Source organism: Aulonocara sp. 'chitande type north' Nkhata Bay, linkage group LG2 (assembly GCF_057382095.1).
Source record: "Aulonocara sp. 'chitande type north' Nkhata Bay isolate Kocher_YH1m ecotype deep benthic linkage group LG2, A_spYH_male_GT1.1, whole genome shotgun sequence".
Classification (NCBI taxonomy): Eukaryota; Metazoa; Chordata; class Actinopteri; order Cichliformes; family Cichlidae; genus Aulonocara; species Aulonocara sp. 'chitande type north' Nkhata Bay.
In genome coordinates, this window is record NC_141345.1 from 9,226,618 (window position 1) to 9,249,165 (window position 22,548).

General features: G+C 40.8%; 1 protein-coding gene across 1 annotated transcript; it reads left to right on the plus strand.

The window, feature by feature from the left end:
• The first annotated feature begins 20,752 nt into the window (after positions 1–20,752).
• Positions 20,753–22,304, plus strand: LOC147337410 (uncharacterized). The gene is made up of 3 exons (XM_086304872.1): positions 20,753–21,113; positions 21,212–21,494; positions 21,627–22,304. Exons 1-3 carry the CDS (start codon positions 20,851–20,853, stop codon positions 22,278–22,280), a joined length of 1,200 nt encoding a protein of 399 aa, XP_086160998.1. The 5' UTR covers positions 20,753–20,850; the 3' UTR covers positions 22,281–22,304.
• The last annotated feature ends 244 nt before the right edge of the window (positions 22,305–22,548 follow it).

The following is a 22,548-nucleotide window of genomic DNA, read 5'->3' on the forward strand; positions in this document are numbered from 1 at the left end:
GCCAAAGAAACCCTGATATGATGAAATAAGAATCAAGAGGTAAAGTTGATCAGATATACACATAACAGTGTTGGTTGAAACCACACACATGTGCGCGCGCACACACACACACGTTGACGGTAATAACAAGATTATGAATGTCAATAGTAAATATTGTGTAGTATGAGTTGAGTATGAAGTCACTGAATGTCTGACAGATCAGACAAAAATGAACTTTAAATTAATGTGAAAAATCCTGACACAGGTATGTGTCCACTGCCAGATGGATGGATGGAGGTATCGCTGTTAGCAGGGTGGCAGGCTGCCACAGAATCACAGATGGCGGTGGAGGTCATCCCTCTGTACCGTCTGCTTTTCATGCTCATGAACACAGGTAGCTGTGTCACACACGCACAGACACACACATTAGCCAATTGCTAAAAGAATACAAACACTACCATATGTACAATATGTTCTGTAAATGCAGAACACACATATTTTATGACTTCACACATATTTATTGTCATGTGTCCCTTGTGTGGTTATAAAGAGTGAAAAGAGACAGCCTGCAGTCTGTTTGGGTAAAACAGCACAAACACCTCCACAGGATTTAGGATGAACAGCTGTAAGTGAAACCTGTACAAGAGCTCTGAGGGAATAATAGCAGGTTATTGAAACAGGATTACATTTCTACGGAGAATAAAAACAAGGGAATAAATATAGGCCTCACATTGTGTCTGGCCTTTGTTTGAGTTCTGCTGATTCTGATGATGTGCATGAAAGTTCAGTCTGCAGAAGATGAATCTCACCTCAAATGTAAGGTTCAGAGTAATTTGCTGGTTCATAGTGTTGGCATTAAGTCAGACATGAATCTGGTAAGAGTTGGACTCTGCCAGGGATGCAGAGTTTCTAGGTATAACCATGTGATGGAGGGATCACATTTCTGCTCTTGTAAATGATCTTCTAGCCTCAGCGTGCAGTGACCTCCAGCGTGGACTGGGGCAGTCTGCAGCACAGAGTCAGGAGCTGGGAATGAGAATTAGCATCTCCAAGCCAGAAGAATAGTTCAGGGATGAGTTACTGCCCTGAATATTTCTCAAGTGAGAGGAAAGTGGAGCTGGAGATTGACAAACCCTCTGCAGTTATACAGATCCTGTAAAGGTCTACTATAGGAAAGAAATAGCTAAACGTGAACGCAAAACTGTAGATTTACCATCCATCTACCTTCCTACTCTCAGCTATGGCCATGTGATCTGTGAAGTGACCAAAAGAATCACATCACAGTCACAAGCAAGAAAAATTTGATTTGTCTGCGATTCGGTGGTTGCACTCTCCCTTAGAGATAAGGTGAGGAGTTCAGTCACTCAAAAGAGGCTCAGTGTGGAGCCTCCTTGACATTGAAAGCAGTCGTGGTTTGGGAATGTCCTGCCAAAAGAAGGGCACATTCCCAGACCTGGCCTGGGAATGTGTTCCCAAGGATGAGCTGGAGAGGGAGTCTTTACTGAGACAAAGCCAGACCAGGCAGTGTAGGAAGCTGTTAAGAACAACAACTGTGGAGTTCCCATAAGCTGTTTGTTAAATTTACAATACGTTTATTATTGTAAACCAAATTGAACTGACTTAAAAAGCCTTTAGATCAATAGATTTTAAAAGGAATCATCTGTATTTTTCTTGTTTTATTCCTAATGGGAAGCAATGACCAGTCCTAGTCAGAGCTTCTTGGAGTCACTTTTAACCAACAACCAATGACCTCCAACATGGGCGTCTCAGGCTATGTTACATCACCACAGAGCTCCCTGTATCCAAACTGCCTGCAGACTAAACAGACTGCTTTTCAAGCACTGTCTGAAGTGAGCATTTTCACATTTTATCACAATTAAAGTCCCTCACAACCCACAGTGACAGCTCCATGCTGTGTAAAGACCTATTTTCAAGCTTGTTGCTAGTGAATCAGCAGGTGTGCATGTTGCATGTGAACACTTCAATGACACTGACAACAATTAAGCTATTAGAGAGATAAAAGAGTGTTTAGACCAACTCCTTAGTCCTGTTTCTGCAAACATTAGTGAGAGAAGTGGCTGTAGGATATGAATGAATGAATGAATGAATGGGTAGATTTGTGGATAAATGGTTGAAAAATAATGTTTTGTATTATCATTTTTAAAAAATATATTAACATAATTTACTCATTACTTTTGTTTCATGACTATTTTTTTCTTAACAATAAGTAATTTCCTTCTGTATTACTTTCAGATTTGCACCAATTTTGCTCGGTGATCCAAAGTAATCAGCTTTTTCCCCCATCACAGTCACAAACAGAATGTGCTGTCTTTGGCTGACATGGATTTCAGAAATTGAAAAAGAAATTATTTCATTATTTGATTCACTTCTTTTTCCATCTCACACACTTAATGTGATCTGCATTTTATTCAGCAGCGGTCAGATGTTGGTCTGAGGGGCTGATGCTGTAGGAAAACAGGATGGAGAGTAGATTTTGAGATGTTGAGTGACCGGTGACCTGAAAGAAGCACACCTGAACTCGGAGTGCGTGAAATACTATCTCTGAATGGCACCTCAGTGATTTGTGTCAGCTGTGTGTGTAAAGGTGGTTTTGGGTCATTCCACAGGAAAAAAAAATGAAAACAAATCTGAAAAAAAGTTCCAGGTTGACTCCCTCATGCTCAGCTGTTTTTTTTCTCTGAGTAACAAAATGCAGCAGGGGTAGCCCAGTATTTGTCAGAAATGAAATTTTCATCATTTCATTAAAAGAAGTTATCAAGTGTGAAAAAAAAACACCTTTAAGATCTCCTTTTTATATAAATCACAAGCTGAAGCCACGAGGTCATTTTTGTTCAGCACTGACTGAAGCACTGACTCATATAAACGAATGAAAGGGGCTGGAAAGCCAAAGTGGAACAACTATGAATATTAAAGCCAGCCCTGAATTCCATCCATAGGCGTGAATTAGCCTTCACAGGCATCTCTAACCCTACCTGCCATATATTTGTATCTGAGTGGTCCATTTATGTGGAGAAGAAATGGAAGAGAGATGTTTAGTCACTGGAAGCTTGACCAAGGTCAATGTCAGGTTTACTTATATAGCACATTACCAACAGTGCTTAACAATGTAAAATGCCACTAAAATAAATAAAATGCACAACAGTGATTCAGTAAAATATTGCAAAACAAACAAATAAAGTCAATAAAAACAACTAGAACAACAACAACAACAACTAAGGCTGTTAAAACCAAAATGTTTAGTTCAATCTGTGTTAAAAGCCAGACCATAAAAACATGTCTTTTAGTAACGATTTAAAATGTTCGAGCACTGTAGAGAGGCCAACATTCTGCTTCAGTTTAGTGCCAGGCAGCAGACGAGCACCTGCATTTTGGACCAGATGGAGACGATAAAGAGAGGCCTGGTCCAAACTAAAGTACCGAGAATTGCAGTAGTCCAGTCTGCAAGTAATGAACACATGAATAACACGTTCAAAGACATCACCAGGAAGGTATGGCTTTACCTTGGCTCGCTCTCTTAAATGAATAGATCCCAGTGGCAACATATACAGTGCAAACAAGGCACGACCCAAAATAGAGCCTTGACCATAATTAAGAGAGGCCCAAATGACAAATTCTCTGTTCTTCTAAATACAACTTCTGCAGAAAGAAAATATGAAAAATAACAAATTTATTTGAACATTGCTGCACATTTTATTTAAAAAAAGTCCAAAGCTCATGCAAATGAAAAGTTTAACCAAACTCAGACACATATTTCTAAAACAAGTATTTCTTCTCAGTCCATCTTATGTGTGATTGATGTTTGGTGGTTTCTATCAACGATCATAAAAATGGGGCACTTCTAATGGCTAAATATAAAATTTCTAGTGTTTTTAACTAACAGTGAAAAGTTTTTCTATTCAGATGTAAAAACATGAAATGTAAAAACGTGAGTTACTTCAGATAAAACGTTATATGAAAATTGTGTTGAGGGTTTATGGCTGAACAGAGGAAAAAGATTTGGATAATTTAAATGGAGCATTACTGTGGAGATGTGGAAGCGTCACAGTAACAGGCAGTTGTTTTTTATCCATCATTTCTTGACACAGCGGGGGGGTTGGACACATGCCGAGTGCGACTGGGAGGAGACGTAAAAGGTTCTGTGTGCTCTGGGCTCAACAAAAAGTGAAATTTTACACATGAGTAAGATGATTAATGCAACCTTTCATCAACAAATGCTTTTAAAGAGCAAAGCATCTTCTTAGCCTTTCTCCCTGAACCCTGAAAATTGCTGGGACTCCACATTTCCTCTAAAGTGGAAGATCTCAGACTTCCTGCAGTGTCTCTCTGGCTCTAAAGAACCACTTCAGTTTAAGGGGGGAGAAATGTTACGTTGTGGCAGGGATTCGTCCACCAGGGGGCAACAGTTGTTGGAGAGTTTTCAGTCTGTGGGGCGCATGCCCCGGCCCTCTTAATACTGTGAGTTAAACATGGTCTCCGTGGTTCCTTAGTCATAGGATATTACATATGGCGACGAGGGTAAAAGCCAGGTGTTGCTGTGAAGTTACGCCGTGATAAGTGACTTATGAAGTGAGGTTGGCAAGTGGTACAGCGCTACCATCTGTTGGAAGCGGAGCGTAACCCTCGGTGTGGAATAATGGTTACCACAGTGGGCTCGGTGGCACCGTTCGACAGCGAGCTGCAATCCTGGGAGGAATATTGTGAGATTTTGGATTACTTCTTTTGTGGCAATGATATTAAGGAGGGGGAGAAGAAGCGAGTGGTACTGTTGAGCTGTGTGGGCGCACAGACCTATGCCCTGATTAGGAACCTACTCAGTCCGGTCAAGCCAGGGGATTGTTCTTATGCTGAGTTGGTGGGATTGTTGAACAATCATTTTCACCCTAAGCCGAGTGAAATTGTGCAGCGGTGGAAAGGTGGGACACATAAAAAGGGTCTGCCGAATGAAAATGGAACAAAAAGGAGGGCGTGGCAGACAAGGAAAACGAGCCCATTTCTTAGAAGAGGAGAATGTGGAGAGTGAGGAGGAAGGAGCTGAAATGCACCACATAAAGGCAAGTAGTGTGACTATGTATAATGTGCATGAGGAGATTAGCATTCCAAGGGAGGAACCCATCAGACAGAAGCTAAAAGTAAATGGACAGAATGTGACATTTGAAGTAGACACAGGCTGTGGCTACACTATCATGTCGAAGGAGTCATTTAAAAAACCTTTTGAAGGCAGTAATGCACCCAAAGTAAGCAAGTGTGGAATCAAACTGAGAACATATGGAGGCCACAAGGTACCCGTGTGGGGAGCAGTCCAAGTGCAGGTGGAATTCAGAAACAGTAAAAGAAAACTGGATGTGCTGGTGGTTGAAGGGGCTGGAACTAGTTTGATGGGTTGGGGATGGATTAAGGCCCTCCAATTAGACTGGCAACCTGTACATAAGATAGAAGGCAGAGATGATGCCTTACAGCGGATACTGGCCAGACATGAAACAGTGTTTAAGGACGATTTGGGAACGCTGAAGGGGTTTGCAGCAAAGATGCATGTAACCGGTGATGCCAAACCATGCTTCTATAAGCCCCGATCAGTTCCGTTTGCTATGAAAAAGAAAGTGGAGCAGGAACAATACCCCATTCCAAGAATGGAGGACATGATAGCGGGGCTGGTGGGAGGAGAAAAATACACCAAGTTAGATATGAGTCACGTATATCAACAGGTTGTACTTGATGCTGCAGTGCTTGGAGGAGGTGGGCCTGCGCTTAAAAAGGAGCGAATGTCAATTCATGGAGAAGGAAGTGACATTTTTAGGACATTGGGTGGATAAGACCGGTTTACATCCAGTGCCAGCAAAAGTGAAAGTGCCAGCAAAAGCGCCGCCCCCAAAGTCAGTGACAGAGCTCAAAGCTTATTTGGGGTTGTTGAACTTCTATAATAAGTTCTTGCCAAACTTGTCCACACTGTTGGCCCCACTGCACAAGCTTCTGAGAAAGGGGAACCATGGTGTGGGGGACCAGCACAGGAGAAGGTTTTCTGCAAATCAAAGGAACTGTTGCAGTCAAGCAGTCTATTGGTACACTTTTATGAGCAAAAAGATTTAATTCTTTCTTGCTTCCCCATATGGAGTGGGAGCAGTACTAGCTCACCGCATGCCAGATGGTCAGGAAAAACCCATTGGGTTTGCATCACGTACCCTGAATGCAGCAGAAAAGAACTACTCACAGCTGGATAAAGAAGGATTAGCTGTAATATTTGGTGTACAGTATTTTCATAAGTACCTGTACGGCAGGAAGTTCATGATTATCACGGATCATAAGCCATTGATAAGTTTGTTCCATGAGTTGAAGGCCGTCCCTCAAATGGCGTCACAGAGGATCATGCGATGGGCGGTGTTATTAAGAGCCTATGAGTATGTCATTAAATACAGAGAAGGCAAAAATAACAGTAATGCTGATGGTCTGAGTCATCTCCCTCTTCCAGAGAACCTCCCTAAAGAGGTGGCAGCTCAGGAACAGGTGTTGATGGTAGATCAGGACCAGGAGGGCGTGATGACATCTGAACAGCTGCAAAGATGGACAACCAAAGATCCCATACTCTCCAGAGTGCGTGAGTATGCTTTGAGAGGATGGCCCACTATGCAGCATCCTAATTTTCAGCCCTACAGACAGAGACAACAGGAGCTGAGTGTGCAGGATGGATGTGTGCTGTGGGGGGCAAAGGTGGTGATCGAGGTCGATGCCCCCTTTTGGAACAGCTACATCAGTCACACCCAGAAATGAGCCGCATGAAGGGCCTGGCCAGAAGCTACATGTGGTGGCCGCATATGGAGAATGACATTGAAGACAAGGTGAGGTCCTGCAGTACATGTCAAGAACATAGACACAGGCCACAAGAGGCACCGCTACACCCCTGGGAGTGGCCAGAAAAGCCCTGGAGAAGGATACATATCGATTATGCTGGCCCGTTTTTGGGTAAAATGTTCTTAGTAATAGTTGACGCCCACTCCAAATGATTAGATGTGTATCCAGTTCCATCCGCTACAGCAGCTGCAACCATAGATTGCCTGAGAAACTGTTTCAGCACACACGGCCTTCCTGAGATGGTGGTCTCAGACAATGCCCAGTGTTTTGTAAGTGCACAAACTAAAGAGTTCATGGCAAAGAATGGAATCACTCACGTCACCTCCGCTCCATATCACCCAGCATCCAATGGGTTAGCAGAAAGAGCAGTGCAAACGTTCAAAGAACTCATGAAAAAGAGTACTGGAGACACACAACCAAGTTAAACAGGGCTCTATTTAGTTATCGAATCACACCACAGTCCACAACAGGGAAGTCTCCCGCTGAGTTGATGATGGACTGGAAGTTGAGGTGTACTCTTGATCTCATACACCCTGACTTGAAACAGAAAGTGACAGCAAAACAAGATAGCCAAAGACTGTATCATGAGAGACATGCCAAGGAGCGCATGTTTGTTATTGGAGACACAGTCTATACCAGAAACTATGGCAGAGGACCCAAATGGTTACCAGGACTTATACAGGAGATGACAGGGCCTGTTTCCTACTTGGTGATGCTGGGCAATGGGACAGTGGTGAGGCGTTACATAGATCAGCTGTTTGCCCGCCTGGAGCCGTGCCTGGCAGCAGGAATGCCTGAAGGCCACCCGGGCGAGCCCCCAAAGGCAGCCCCAAACATCAGCGCTGAGACAGGAGACGATGATGAGAGACACATGGAGGTGCAAGTTACACCAGTGGTGAAGCCACACATGGAGAGTAGTGATTCACAGGAATCACCAGCCACTGGGTTACGGCGATCACAAAGAACCAAGAGACCTCCTGAGCACCTGAGAGACTTTGTGCCGTGATTGACAATAATAAGAAGGAGATTACGGTGAACTGTTATAGGTTAACCTAAGGTTGGACTAAAGGTTCATTATTACAGAGTGAAATTTCAGTAAAGGCTGGGGACGGGGTTGTTGCATTTTTATAAAGGTGAAGTTTTGTTTATGGGTATTTTCTGTAGTGATTAAAACTACAGATTAGTTTCAGTTTAAGGGGGGAGAAATGTTACGTTGTGGCAGGGATTCGTCCACCAGGGGGCAACAGTTGGTGGAGAGTTTTGAGTCTGTGGGGCGCATGCCCCGGCCCTCTTAATAAAGAAGTAACTGTGAGTTAAACATGGTCTTCGTGGTTCCTTAGTCATAGGATATTACATGATCTTTCATTGTATCCCTTTTTTATTCATTTATCTTTATAAACCAGCTTTGTATTGCTAATTGCATTTAATTTAAATCTGGAGTTAAATTAAAAGTGGAAACTCACTGACTAGCCTGCTGACTTCACATCTACAGCCAGCAGCAATTTGGGGCATTTCCAATTTAACCAGATAAAATTTCATGACCGGAGGGTCCATCCGTTTCTCTACACAGAACTATACTTGAATGAACTTTGACTGCAGGCAAACTACAAATAGAAACGTCTGGCACTAAAAATCTTGTCCCTTATAGATTTGTAGAATCCACCATTTGTTTTTATGAAAGCTCTCTGAAACACCAAACTGAGGTCCTGTTAATGCTGATATATAGTGACACAGTTACATGGGTCACTTTTTATCAATAAAACAGCTGCAGCTTTCACTGACAGCACATGTGGTACTTTAACCCTTGTACTGTTTTCATCAGTTCATTTTGCAGTTAACATGTGAACATGTTGGATGATCTGTCTGCTGTCACTAGATGAGGTCTGAATCTGAGGGCAGCTCCTGTAATCACAAAGAGAACAGAATCATCACAAACTCAAATGTAAATTTTATCCCTCAAAATTGAAATAAAGCTTCTCTGTGCCACACACTTGGGATTTGAAGTTCCTCTCTTACATTTTTTTCAGTATTACAGTACACTACAGTACTTTAATCCATAGTTACTGATTGATGAGGAGTTACTAAAGTACAAGCGTTTAAAAAATGGTGTTAATGTCTTTACTGATGTGGGAAGAGACTGAAAACATGCTGTTTGCACATTTAATAATCAGCTCTGCACAGGAGCTGAAGCAGAGTGCAGCCTGTTGCTTTTACAGTATAACACTCGTAATAAAAGTACAGTAATGATAATTAGTGACTGAGCAGCCCGGGGCGTTTCTCTTGATTTCTTTAGTCAGGGTAAATTCATTCACCTGTATAGGTTAGCTAAACAAACTTTACAAATCAAGTTTCTCCGACAGCCAAGTGCTCATCTTAGCTAGCTAGGTCTCTGGACCTAGCAAAGGACGGTAGTTACGGATTAGCTTATAAACACGTTTAACTTTTATATTTAACCACTTTTCTGTTTAATTACATTTTGAATAATAATAATAACAATAGTATTTGTTTTGTTAAAAATGTGTTAAAAACAAGTTTTGTTGTGAAAGATATAATCCAGATTAGTGGCCTGTTAAATGGTTAAAGTCTAGGTTGGCTTTATACTTGAGAATAAAGTAATATAGCTTGTCCTTCTAAAGAATTAAGTTAAATTCCACAGTTGAATCATAAGAAACATTATGTTACATATAAACTCTGCCATATGTTAGATCTGGTCATTTTGCTTATTAGAAACTTTATATATTGGAAGTTAACTTTTAACAAGCATGTAATGATTATATTTAAATTAGATGGTCTTTTTTTAAACACATATCTCTTAAGGCCTAAACTAACAGTGCCAATACCACACATTCAGACACAGTAGTAGATGGTGTTTTTAATACTATATGTGTTAGTCTAATTTGGTTGTATGGGGTCTACATTGACCTTCTGTGTTGTAAGTTATAATGATTGCACAGCCTTTAAGGATCAAATCAGCTTCTAAAAAAATCATTTTTTTCTCCCTCTGCTTGCTTCTTACTGTCTTTGAGGCTCAGGACCAGCACTCCTGCTGTTGGACAGAAAGACTTCAACTCAGTGGTGAGTATTTTGGTTTTCCAATATATTAACAATTTTCAGTGACATTTGTATTAATCAAGTTGAACTTTAATCATACTTTAGATCAGCCTGTTTTACTTATTGTTTTATTTGTGCTTTTGGGGAAGTTGTTTCTTTACTGATATTTTCCTGTCTTCTGTCATTAGACTTGAGATATGATAATAATATAATATATATAATATATATAATATAATAATATATACCACATTTCAATTATTTATTTTTACCAGTGAAACCAATATAACATCTCCACACTCACAAATATACATTTCTGACATTCAAAAACAAAACAAAAACAAATCAGTGACCAATATAGCCACCTTTCTTTGCAAGGACACTCAAAAGCCTGCCATCCATGGATTCTGTCACTGTTTTGATCTGTTCACCATCAACATTGCGTGCAGCAGCAACCACAGCCTCCCAGACACTGTTCAGAGAGGTGTACTGTTTTCCCTCCTTGTAAATCTCACATTTGATGATGGACCATAGGTTCTCAATGGGGTTCAGATCAGGTGAACAAGGAGGCCATGTCATTAGTTTTTCTTCTTTTATACCCTTTCTTGCCAGCCACGCTGTGGAGTACTTGGACGCGTGTGATGGAGCATTGTCCTGCATGAAAATCATGTTTTTCTTGAAGGATGCAGACTTCTTCCTGTACCACTGCTTGAAGAAGGTGTCTTCCAGAAACTGGCAGTAGGACTGGGAGTTGAGCTTGACTCCATCCTCAACCCGAAAAGGCCCCACAAGCTCATCTTTGATGATACCAGCCCAAACCAGTACTCCACCTTGCTGGCGTCTGAGTCGGACTGGAGCTCTCTGCCCTTTACCAATCCAGCCACGGGCCCATCCATTTGGCCCATCAAGACTCACTCTCATTTCATCAGTCCATAAAACCTTAGAAAAACCAGTCTTGAGATATTTCTTGGCCCAGTCTTGACGTTTCAGCTTGTGTGTCTTGTTCAGTGGTGGTCGTCTTTCAGCCTTTCTTACCTTGGCCATGTCTCTGAGTATTGCACACCTTGTGCTTTTGGGCACTCCAGTGATGTTGCAGCTCTGAAATATGGCCAAACTGGTGGCAAGTGGCATCTTGGCAGCTGCACGCTTGACTTTTCTCAGTTCATGGGCAGTTATTTTGCGCCTTGGTTTTTCCACACGCTTCTTGCAACCCTGTTGACTATTTTGAATGAAACGCTTGATTGTTCGATGAGCACGCTTCAGAAGCTTTGCAATTTTGAGACTGCTGCATCCCTCTGCAAGATATCTCACTATTTTTGACTTTTCTGAGCCTGTCAAGTCCTTCTTTTGACCCATTTTGCCAAAGGAAAGGACGTTGCCTAATAATTATGCACACCTGATATAGGGTGTTGATGTCATTAGACCACACCCCTTCTCATTACAGAGATGCACATCACCTAATATGCTTAATTGGTAGTAGGCTTTCGAGCCTATGCAGCTTGGAGTAAGACAACATGCATGAAGAGGATGATGTGGACAAAATACTCATTTGCCTAATAATTCTGCACTCCCTGTATAGTGAAGTCTGCAGGTTTTCTAACAGCAAAATTTGTTTTGTGCCCAAATCATTTTGCAGATCATTAGAATGAAAGTTATTGGCCATGTTTGCATAGCCCTTTTTAAAATGATGCTTTCATGACACTACTGTATGTTGGGTGGCGGTCAGGGCTATCCAGACTGACAATTGGGACATTGAATGTCACCTCTCCGGTGGGGAGGGAGCCTGAGATTGTCTAAATTGGAGTCTGTTCTATGCCAAATGCAGAAATTTTTTTTTTAAGAAAGCAATTAAGTTCATGTTCCAAAAAATATGATTGTTTGCTTGCAGGACACCAGGAGAGATGAGTCCTCCGTCACAGATGGGGTGGTCAGTGAAGATAGTCGCCTGCAGGTTCAAGCTCATTGCATCTCCAACCCCCATCCACTGCCACTGTACTTAAGGGAAGTTAAAGACTTTCTCTGCACTTACATTTGGATCACCTCGATCCATGATAGTCATTCAGGCAGTAATGCCTGGACTGGAAACAAGGCATCCTTAAAACATTACAACATTCCAGCTCCTGTGTTGGAATGAAAAACAAATGTGTTGTTTAAATCACTGACTGCATTTGTGACAGAACAATAAATATATTTTATTTTGTGGTAGGCCTAAACTTATTTTCAGAATAATTAAATCTGAGACTTTGTTTCACTGTAAGAATATAACAGTGATGGCAATATAATTGTTTGTTGTTCAGCAGAACAGTGTCCAGTATGTTGGCTGTTGTACTTTTTTGCCTTTGAAAATAAAAGTTGGGCTCATTTTAACATCATTACAAAAAGTGTTGTTAATTATTTTTAATCATATTCAGGTTACCACAAATTGTGTTTTCATTTAGTTGAACTTGAAATGTTTGTCAGTAGGTAAACAATTAGTATTGTACAGTCAGAAATTGTGACTAATTGTGACTGTACTATTGTACTGTACTATTGTACAGTCACAATTAGTATTGTACAGCCTATTCTTAATACTGCAGACTTGCAATGAATAAGTTGTCCTAACAGTCATCTTAAGTAAACTTTACTCAATTTTTTTGAGTTTTGGGAACTAACGAGGTTGTACAGTGTACTCAAAATGAGTAAATTGCCCTAGCTTAATTATCTTAAGTAGAACTTTTTTGAGGCAACAAGTTTGCATAGTTTTTTTGGGTTCTGTGAACTAATTAGATTTTACAGTGCAGAGCCAGGAAACTCGAGCTGTCATCTAGTCTAACTCTAACCACACCTTCGCCTTTTAATCGTTTTGTTTGAGTAAAAAAAGTATTACTGTAAGGGTTCTTGGATTCTGGTTTATTTCTTTATGATCTCTACGTTTCCCTAGTTTCGTTTGCTGAGAAGTTTTAATTAGTACTTCTAGTTATGGTTGTTTTAGTATTTGGTCCTGCTCATGTTTGGTCTTATCTGTGTCTTATTTATCTGGGTCTTGCCCCTATGTGTTTCCTCCCCAGCATTTCCTGCATTGCCGTCATGTTTGTCTAGTTGCCTGTTTTCCCCAGTCGTGTCTGTGTGTGTGTTCCTGTTACTTCCTGTTTTACTTTGGTAGTCTCCGGTCTGTGTGCGCCATGTTCTGTTTTGCTCTCTTACTTTGAAGGTACCTCGTCTCATGTGTTATGTTCAGCTTTGCAGCCTCTGTCTCGTTGTGTGATGATTTTTCTTTGCTGCATCCTGCTGCTGTCTCCGGGCAGATTTTAATCTCTCTGTCAGTGTTGACAACTCCATTCATTAAGGAGGCTGTAATAATATACAGATAATTTAAAGATGTTAAGTGGATTAAGATGGAATTGTAAAATGAATGATAACATCTTGACTTCAGTGTGTTTCACTGCTGTTTGAAGATCATTTCCAACGCTGCTAATGGATTTATAATCTTCCAAAGCATCACAGTGCGCTTTGGTGAAATTATTACCAGGCTTTCTGCTGTGAGACTAATTAATTTTTAAGGGATTTATTATTAATTGACTTTGTTGTTATTTATAACTGCTTTCTGTTGTATTTTATGTTTCCTGGGTTTTATAAAACTTGTCTGTGAATGTGTCCCTGATGTCTTTCCATTGAATTATTCGATTCTCTCTGTGCTGCTGCAAATATCAGTGTGGTGCATTGTAGACCTGTCCACTAAGACAAAAAATACTGAGGCTCCGTTCAGCTGAACTTCTGTGAAGCATACACATACAGATCCATAGTGCTAATTGTTCTGACTTTGCACACACACAAGAACAGAAAGCGGGTTCCTTTTGTTCATCTCTGTCTGTCAGCTCTCTACCAGTTCAGAGGCTCCAACCATTTTCCTGAGCTTTGACTTTACGCGTTATAAAGTCTATGCAAGCAATAAAAACAATATATAAAACATGAATTCCAAACCTGTTTGATAAAATGAGTTCTAATGAATGTGTAGCCAAAGTAAAATCATCTGTGGCAAATATATAAACAGACTTCTAGCAAAAGAAGAGTCAGACAGTTTGAGTAAGGTTTCGGTCGCACAAGAAGGTCAGCAACCATCTGGGAACTACCAAGTCTGCATTCCCCGGCTGGTTGGTGACAGGTTGCTGGTGATATTGGTGACAAAGAGGTCCTTCAGATTACTTTGGTCACTAGCATGTAGTTTGCATGGAAGATGCCAGCTTGTCTGTAAACACTCGCTAACAAACCACTCAGTAAAACTTGGGCAGCTTACACCAGAAAAGGAGAATGTTTACTATTGTTTAGCAAATAGTTTACAATTGTTGGCAGTCTTTACAACTAATTTCACGACTGACAGAAACTTCGAGAAACTGCTCACAACCATCAGAGAATCTATACTTCATCTAGACTCCACACATCTGTATGTAAATGAACAAAGCTTCAGATGAGCTAACTGGGAGTTAAATAGTCTTCCATTAGATTTTGGTGTCCCTCTGAGTCATCCGCATTTCTTAACATTTATCCATCTGCTACTATGTTTGCTTTACTTTAACAGGTTTATTTCGGTTACCTTTGTGTCTTTGACATATCAATATCCAGGGTTAGTGCTCTTATAGAGCACTTCAGCAGCACAGGAGCATTTTTAGAAATATTAACTGTGTTTTAATATTTTCTGACAATAAACACAAAAGCATGTGGTTTTCCAAAATCACAACATGAAGCCAGATTTCTCTTTTTCTTATCTATCAAAAGGATATGAATACAAAAAGATGACTGAAAGGATACTAAAACAAATAAACCAATTTGATTTTCGACCCCCAAAATCAAATTGGGTGGTTGTTACATGCATAAGATCCAAACTTGTAATTTGAACTAAATAATTCCATGTTTCTATGGTGAACGTAATTAAATCATGTAGCATCTGCAAGAAATTCAGCAACTTAATTTGTTCTTGTTGAGATGACATCATACAATCTAGTAAGAGTGGCTGGATCCAGGCAACTAACCGCTCCTCTTCTGTTGACCAACCAGGTTGTCCAAGTGGAGATCCAGCTGAGCCAGGAACTTTGTTTGAGGGGGGATGGTGGCAATTCTCTTAAACTCAGCGTTGATCTGAAAACATGAGCACAGAGAAATGAGCTTCAAAGGTTTAATACCTGGAAGAAGGCCGCAATCACTCATGCTGAAGAAATGGGCTGTCAAATAACAACTGTGCCTTAACCATTTTAGGCTAATACCACAAGAACACCGTGTATGAGGCGAACCTTACCTCATGGAAATCAAATAGAGCAGGCCATCTTGCCATGAAAGCCTCCACCATTGGTGCATCACGAACAACTTCATGTCTTCTGTATGAAAAAGTCTTTTCCATCTTTAGTTTCACCAACTCTGTTACTCTTTTTTTTATGTCCATGTGGTGGGCTTTGACATGTCAATAGCTTTAAGAGTCCCCTTGTCTGCTACTTCTGAAACTGAGGTAAGGTTAAGAAACTCATTCCCAAACAAGGAATCCATAAACTGAAGTCTGAAACTGCCCTGAAGACAACACTGTCTCTTGACTTCAACGATGAGATCCTCAGTTGATTCAGGCGCTCCATTAGAGAGTGAGCCTTCGACAGGTTCCGTCAGCCAAAACAGTCTTTAGGACCATAGGACTCCCCATAGGACTCTGTAGGAAAAAAAGAATTAATATCAGACATTCAGAAAGAATCATTTCAGTTTAGTTTTCATAAAGCTATCCATACCCAATACTCAAAGTTATAAAGATCAGACATAAAAAAGAAGAATTTATCTAATGAAATACATGCGACTGAACCTATTACACTTATATGAACACCTTTTATTTCTATATGCCATTTTAAAGTCACAATGTGGACTGATCCAATCTCATAGTCAACCAATGGATAAGTATCAAGGAGTTCACAGAGTGAAGCGAGAGTGAATATTCTTGTGGATACTGGGCGGAGCTCAAAAGCTCTGTCGTGCTCTCTGTACCAGCCACCAAGCTCTCTGACAATGTAGAATATGCTGTGGTACAATGCAGATATGGTTTTTCAGTATTCTGGCAATCCACCTGCTGCCCTTTGGGCCAGTACCATTCCATTTCTATAAGTTATGCCCTTTAATGTCACACACTGTGCAATGTTGACCTCTAGAATGTCAGGGAATATGTACCTAATGACTTAAGCTATCTCCTCTTTAAGCAAATCCACTAGAAAGGCCGATACAGCTGAGCTCTCTAATTCAGACTTGCCAAGAGATGGGGAGTTTAGATGGTAAGCTATCATCATCTGATGTTTTGACTTCTGTAATCATAAAGGTAAAAATTCCACCATCACAAAAAACATTAATTTTAATTGAAAAAAGGTATTCCAGTCCAGAAGAGCATCAATGGTTTTTTAAAGTACCAATCTTTCCCTCATTTATACATAATGTTTTGAGAAGCAGCTCACATATGTTCTACACAAAGTAGAAAAAAAGAGGGGGGGGGGGGGGGGGGGGGGGGAAGGGTCCTAATTTGTATTGGGCCGATGTTGGAAAGTTCACAATACATCACTTAATAAGACATAGTCTGTTGAACAAACTTATCTCCTTGTAGATATCTGCTGTATTATTTGGGCATGATCGATAGAATAGTCAAGTAAGTGACACTTCACCTAAAACAATGACTAAATGGAAAAATGATTTGGCATTTATGGGCACAGGTTCTCAAACCCACGTCTAAGGTGGCAGGATGCTTATTATAACTTGAGTGCATGTCATCAGCAAGAATTAAGGTATGGCACTGTGGCCCTCCCAGCTTCTGAAACGCTGACGGTTACAGCCAGACTAATTAGCCAATGTAGCCATAGCTAGCACGAGTAACACAAACACTATTGCTCTCTCAGTGACGTTTTAACTTGCTAAGCCATCAAAAACGTCAGTGCTCTCTGTCACATGCATAAATTCCATATCTGACCGACAACAGCTGCTTTCTCCCGACTATGTGCAATTTGTTAATATTTTTCAGCTTTGGCCACAAAGCTAATACCAACTTTAGCTAGCACTGTAAAAACAACATGTAGGTGCATTACAGATTACGTTTCATATAGCATGCACTACAACAATTCTGTGAAAACGTACCCAACTAAAACAAATGTATTTAAATTACTTACCTTCTCACTATGCCTGACTCAGTGCCAAAGGTTGCATGTGGCTGAACAGTCTTCCAGAATCTGGCGGTCAATTGCGCTCTCCTTAAATTATGCTGTTGTCTTATTGGATAAGGTAGGTCCTATTATCCAATCAAATTTAGTTGTTGTCTTTGAATATATTGCATCATTTCCGGTTGTGGTCAAACATGATTACAATGGTTTTAGTATTCTAATTTAGTCACTTTAAATCAATGCAAGAAAAATGAGTAGTCTCAGTATTGTTTATAATCAAGTAAATGGTACTTTATTTAATCATGTAAATAAGAGAAACATGAGAGGCTTGTGTAGCATTAACTAAATTCATTTGTGCAAATTCAAAAGCCTGCCAATTCCCATTATTTCAGTGTACCCTGTCCCTCTTGCCCTATCACTTCCGCAGCCCAGATAAAGCTAAGAAGATGGGTGGATTGAAAGTTGCTGTAAATCCATTGATTTCTTTTGTTGAACATTACTTAATATGAATACAACATGTACTACAGACATAAGTTACATTTCATTCATTCAACAAGATTATCATTGGTGTAACAAACAACTATTTTACTAGTTCATGTAACAAGACAGATTTTTGATGTGCCAAAGTGTTTAAACAATATAAGATGGATTTAAATAAATTTAATTAGACTAACGTGGTGCAAACATGTTGATTGAACAAAAGTCAAATTAATTGAATGTTAATGTTAATATTATGTTAAACCTACACACATATATTGTGTTGACACAACACAATCAAGATGGATTAATATAACATGATTTGTTTAGATGGAATATAAGTGGCAAGATAAAATTACGTTCATCCAATGAATTATTTTTTTGAGTGCACAGCATCAAACACTTAAATGTCTTCAGAAGCATTAAAATATGATGCCAGGTGAGCAGCCTAGTGTGAGTTGTGCGTCACAGCACCAACTACCACGGACAGTTTGTCATTTGGGGAAATTAGAACTGGCTCAGATTACAGAACAAGCTCAAAGAGAGACATACAGAGACCACAGAAATATGGTAAAAATAAAACAAAAGTGCACAAAAGACACAGTTAAGTTAGAAAGCACACAAAACAGGCTACCTGACTTATATTTGGGTCATAGATTAGACAGGCAACTCCAAAACCAGCAAAAGAAACACAAGAATTAACATCAGCTGAGGCTTCATTGCATCCAGAGATGCAGGTTGGTGCATGTCTTTGTGTGTGTGTGTGTGTGTGTGTGTGTGTGTGTGTGTGTTTGTGTGTATTTGTGTTATCCTAGCCTCTGGGAACTGAAGCCACACGGAGCATATACTCTGTCCCACGATGTGTGTGTGTGTGTGCACCTGCAATCACAGTCTTCACCGGAGATCTGTACTGACAGTTGAGCCTCGCAGCAGCAGTTTCAGTCACATGAAACACCGAGAACGAGGAATCTTTTTATGTTAAACACACACGCACACACCGCCGTGTCTCTGTTGTCAGTTAACTTTGGGACAGAAGCCATCAGCCTCGAGCCTCTGCAGCACACACAAGAACACTGATTCAGTCACGTATCACTGATGGATTCGAGTTAGAGATGCTTATCAGATATCGAGGGCAGCACACTCACAGCATCTCTGCTCAACTGTAGATGTTTCCTGGTATCAGTGTGTATCGGATTTGTAGAAAAGTTTGCATTTTACAAGGTATGCTCCCTGAAATAGTACATCCAGGCCACCGTGCCCTACAACATGCTCAGTTGTATGCTTACAGATTCAGATTTGCTGTTTCTCAGCTCATCAGGATGCAGGATCCCTACAAACTGGAACAGAATTGTTATTTGGTGATTTGTATTAAAAGATCTTCCCCAGTTTAAGATGTGACAGACAGGTGAATAAACTTTTTTATTTATTTTTTTATTTTTTTTTTCAAATTTATAGCATCAAACTACTGCGGAGCTCCTTGGTTAACAGAATTATGTTTGACTCTGAGATTTAAAGAAGCAGAATAAGGTGTTTAGATGACCTCCCACCAAGCCCCATTCTTCCTCTGCCTGCTCTTGAACACTTTAACACCTGTGTCATGAAATTCATCTTGACTCTTGACTCATCTTGAGAGTCAAAAGAAAGCAATCAGCAATATTCACCAAATGCAGCAGGCTGGAGACAACTTTGGTTGGTTTCATTATAGTGTGTAAGCAGAGAAATAAGACACAAAAAACTAAAAAGTAGGATGGACCAAAAGGTGTGCAGGATCCTCCAGAGTTATGAATCTTTAACGTCTTAGCCTCTCATAATGCATGCAGCCTTGATAAAAACATCCCTGTTAGCATCCTAATAGCAGACGTGCCAGCCGTAAAATACCAATAGAGCATGTCCTTTTGCCATTATTCTGCATCAGACTGTTCACTCCATCTGTCAAATGGGTTGAATTATTCAGTTCCAAAAATGCTTATTCTCACTCCTTTGAGTGAGGAGCAGCTCTGCCAGCGCATCAAGGATAAAGATTTTTACTTGAAATCGCTTTCCTCATTTCTGTTTGTTTGTGTGTGTGTGTGTGTGTGTGTGTGTGTGTGTGTGAGTGAGAGAGAGAGAGAGAGAGAGAGAGAGAGAGAGAGAGAGAGAGAGGGAGAAATCGATCTAAGTTGCTGTGTAATCAGATTCTCACACTACTATGTGTTGTAAGTGAAAAGGTTAAGGGAGTGGCTGTAGAGATATAAAAACAGCTTTTATCCCTCAAACACTACAAATGTACTTCCATGATACTTCTGATACTGCAGTTGCAAGCTTCTCTGTGCTGGACCATCCAGGGACGTCCATCTCTCCACCCTGGAACACCCATTTTCTCCACGTTTCGCATCCCACAGAATGTTTGTGTCTCTCACCTCCAGAAGGTGTTCTTGAGTTCTGCTTCTTTCCAGAAATTGTCTCAGGTCTCGATATCTGACAGTAGTTAGATGTTGGTTGATGTTCACATCATGCATGTAGTGAAGGGGTTTAGGGACTTTTACAGCACTGTCCAGCTCTACTAGAGTAACTGCCTGTCTCATGGATTCTCCTCCATGCTCTTGAGACTGCTGCGAGACAGCAAACCTTCTGACAATAGTGCACATTGACCTGCAATCCTGGAGGAGTTGGACTACCTGTGCAGCCTCTGTGGGGTCCAGGTATATCCTCATGCTACTAGCAGTGACATATGAAATGTCAGTGTCCTCCACCTGTAAAACACTTTTGGGCTTGTCTCATTGTTGCCCCTCTCGTGTATCTGACCAACTCACTGACAACTTCACTGACGTGATGCTGAACCCTGATTACAGTTTTTTACAGTCGCTAACAAGCGTTTGTCCAAACAGTTGTCACATTTGCAAAACTCTAAACACAATTAGCACAGGATCGGTCTGTTGTGGCCATACCATTCACACATTTCATGTCGTGTTCACCCAATATGCAGTCAGTGAACACATTTCCACAATGCTTACATTTTCTTAACAGACAAGTTATACCTCCCAACAAAACTATGGACTGTTCTTGTAGTATCTACGAATGTTAACACACAACATCCCACAATAGCAAAAACAATATTCCAAACCGTAGATACAGTATAAAAACCTGCAATGATATCAGTACAAAAACAATATCAATATCAAAAATATATCTCAGCTGTAAACAAACAAACAACTGAATAATTGAGACACAGCTTATTTATGTTGGGTAAATTGGGCCAACCACACCTTCTTCCATTCTGGCTTAGACTCAGTGGGGTTCATAAGGCAAGACCTTGAGGAGTGATGTTTTTGGAAACAAAAAAAAGACAAACACTGTAATGTCTGGTCGAGGAGGAGTAAGAGCAAGGGGCCCAGAGAGAAGAGCAGGCCCAAGGAGAGGGCAAGGTAGAGGTGTAAGAATGCGTGGTGGTGGCATTCCAAGGGCTGCAAGAACAGTAGTCAGTGATGAAATCCGTGCCACTATCATTGACCATGTAATCAACCATGGTCTTTCACTAAGAGAGGCTGGTGAAAGAGTGCAGCCCAATTTGAGGCGGTCAACGGTTGCCTCCATTATACGCACCTTTCAACAAACCAACAGGTAAGTATTGCATTTTACATGGATTGTTCCTATTCTCACTTGACATGTCAATATGGTCATACAGTAATGCATATGTTGAATTGTCTGTCTTTCTAAAGAATGCAACGTCTTCCACCCTCTGGGGGAAGAGGAAAGCTCCTCAGTAATGATCAGGAGCTTGCCATTGTGGAAATGGTTACTGCAAATAATGCAATAAAACTGCGTGAAATACAAACCAGAATTGTGGCGGACCATGAGATATTTGACAATATCGATAGAATCAGCCTCACAACCATTTCGCGGACATTGTCCAAACATAGAGTGCGGATGAAGCAGCTCTACACTGTTCCCTTTGAGAGGAACAGTGAGAGGGTCAAGGAGCTACGACGACAATATGTCCAGGTACAGTGTATATTCAATCCAATGTCCAGTTCTATAAGCTTTGCACTTTGCAAGTAGGTAACCTACACAATACTAGGTTACAGTACAGTATGGTATACAGTAATAACATGACTTACATAAACTTTGTTTCAGAGAGTTATGGAATTGGAGGCCAACCAGGCCCCTCATGAATTCATATACATCGATGAGGCAGGATTCAATCTGGCCAAAAGGCGTCGACGTGGACGGAATGTAATTGGAAAAAGGGCCACAGTTGATGTGCCAGGACAGAGAGGGGCAAACATTACCATGTGTGCAGCAATTGCAAATGCAGGATTACTCCTTCACAAATGTCAGGTTGGACCCTATAATACAGAGCGCTTGCTTGCCTTTCTCAATGATCTCCACCAGCGCCTGGTTCCAGAGCAGGGTCAGGAGGGTGAAAACATGAGGACCTTTGTAATTACCTGGGACAATGTGGCTTTCCATCACTCGCAAGCAATAACAACATGGTTTGAAGTCCACCCAAGACTGGTGAGTCTCTTCCTTCCACCCTATTCACCTTTCCTCAACCCCATAGAGGAGTTCTTTTCTGCATGGCGGTGGAAGGTTTATGACCATCAGCCACATGACCAGATGTCCCTCCTTGAAGCCATGGATGCTGGCTCCAGGGACATCACAGTTGACGATTGCCAAGGGTGGATCCGACATACCAGGCGGTTTTATCCCAGGTGCATCGACTTGGCTGACATCAGATGTGATGTTGATGAAAACATGTGGCCTAACCCTGAAGATCGCAGAGATTAGATGCAACTTTTTTGCCTTTTTTTAGCCCCCCTCCCCCCCTTTTGATCTTGGCTTTTTGCTGTTGTTTTTTTGTTCAGAATGCTCTTGTGTGTTTCATGGATATTTTGTTCACTGTAAGCAATACTGTAAAACTTTCTCTGTCCTATCATACCGTGTTTCTACTGTACCTCCTGTGGTAAACAGTAAAGAAACAGAAACTTGTTTGCTTTTTACTGGAATGCTTTTGAATGTGAACATTACTGTACATGTGGACATACAGTTACCAACC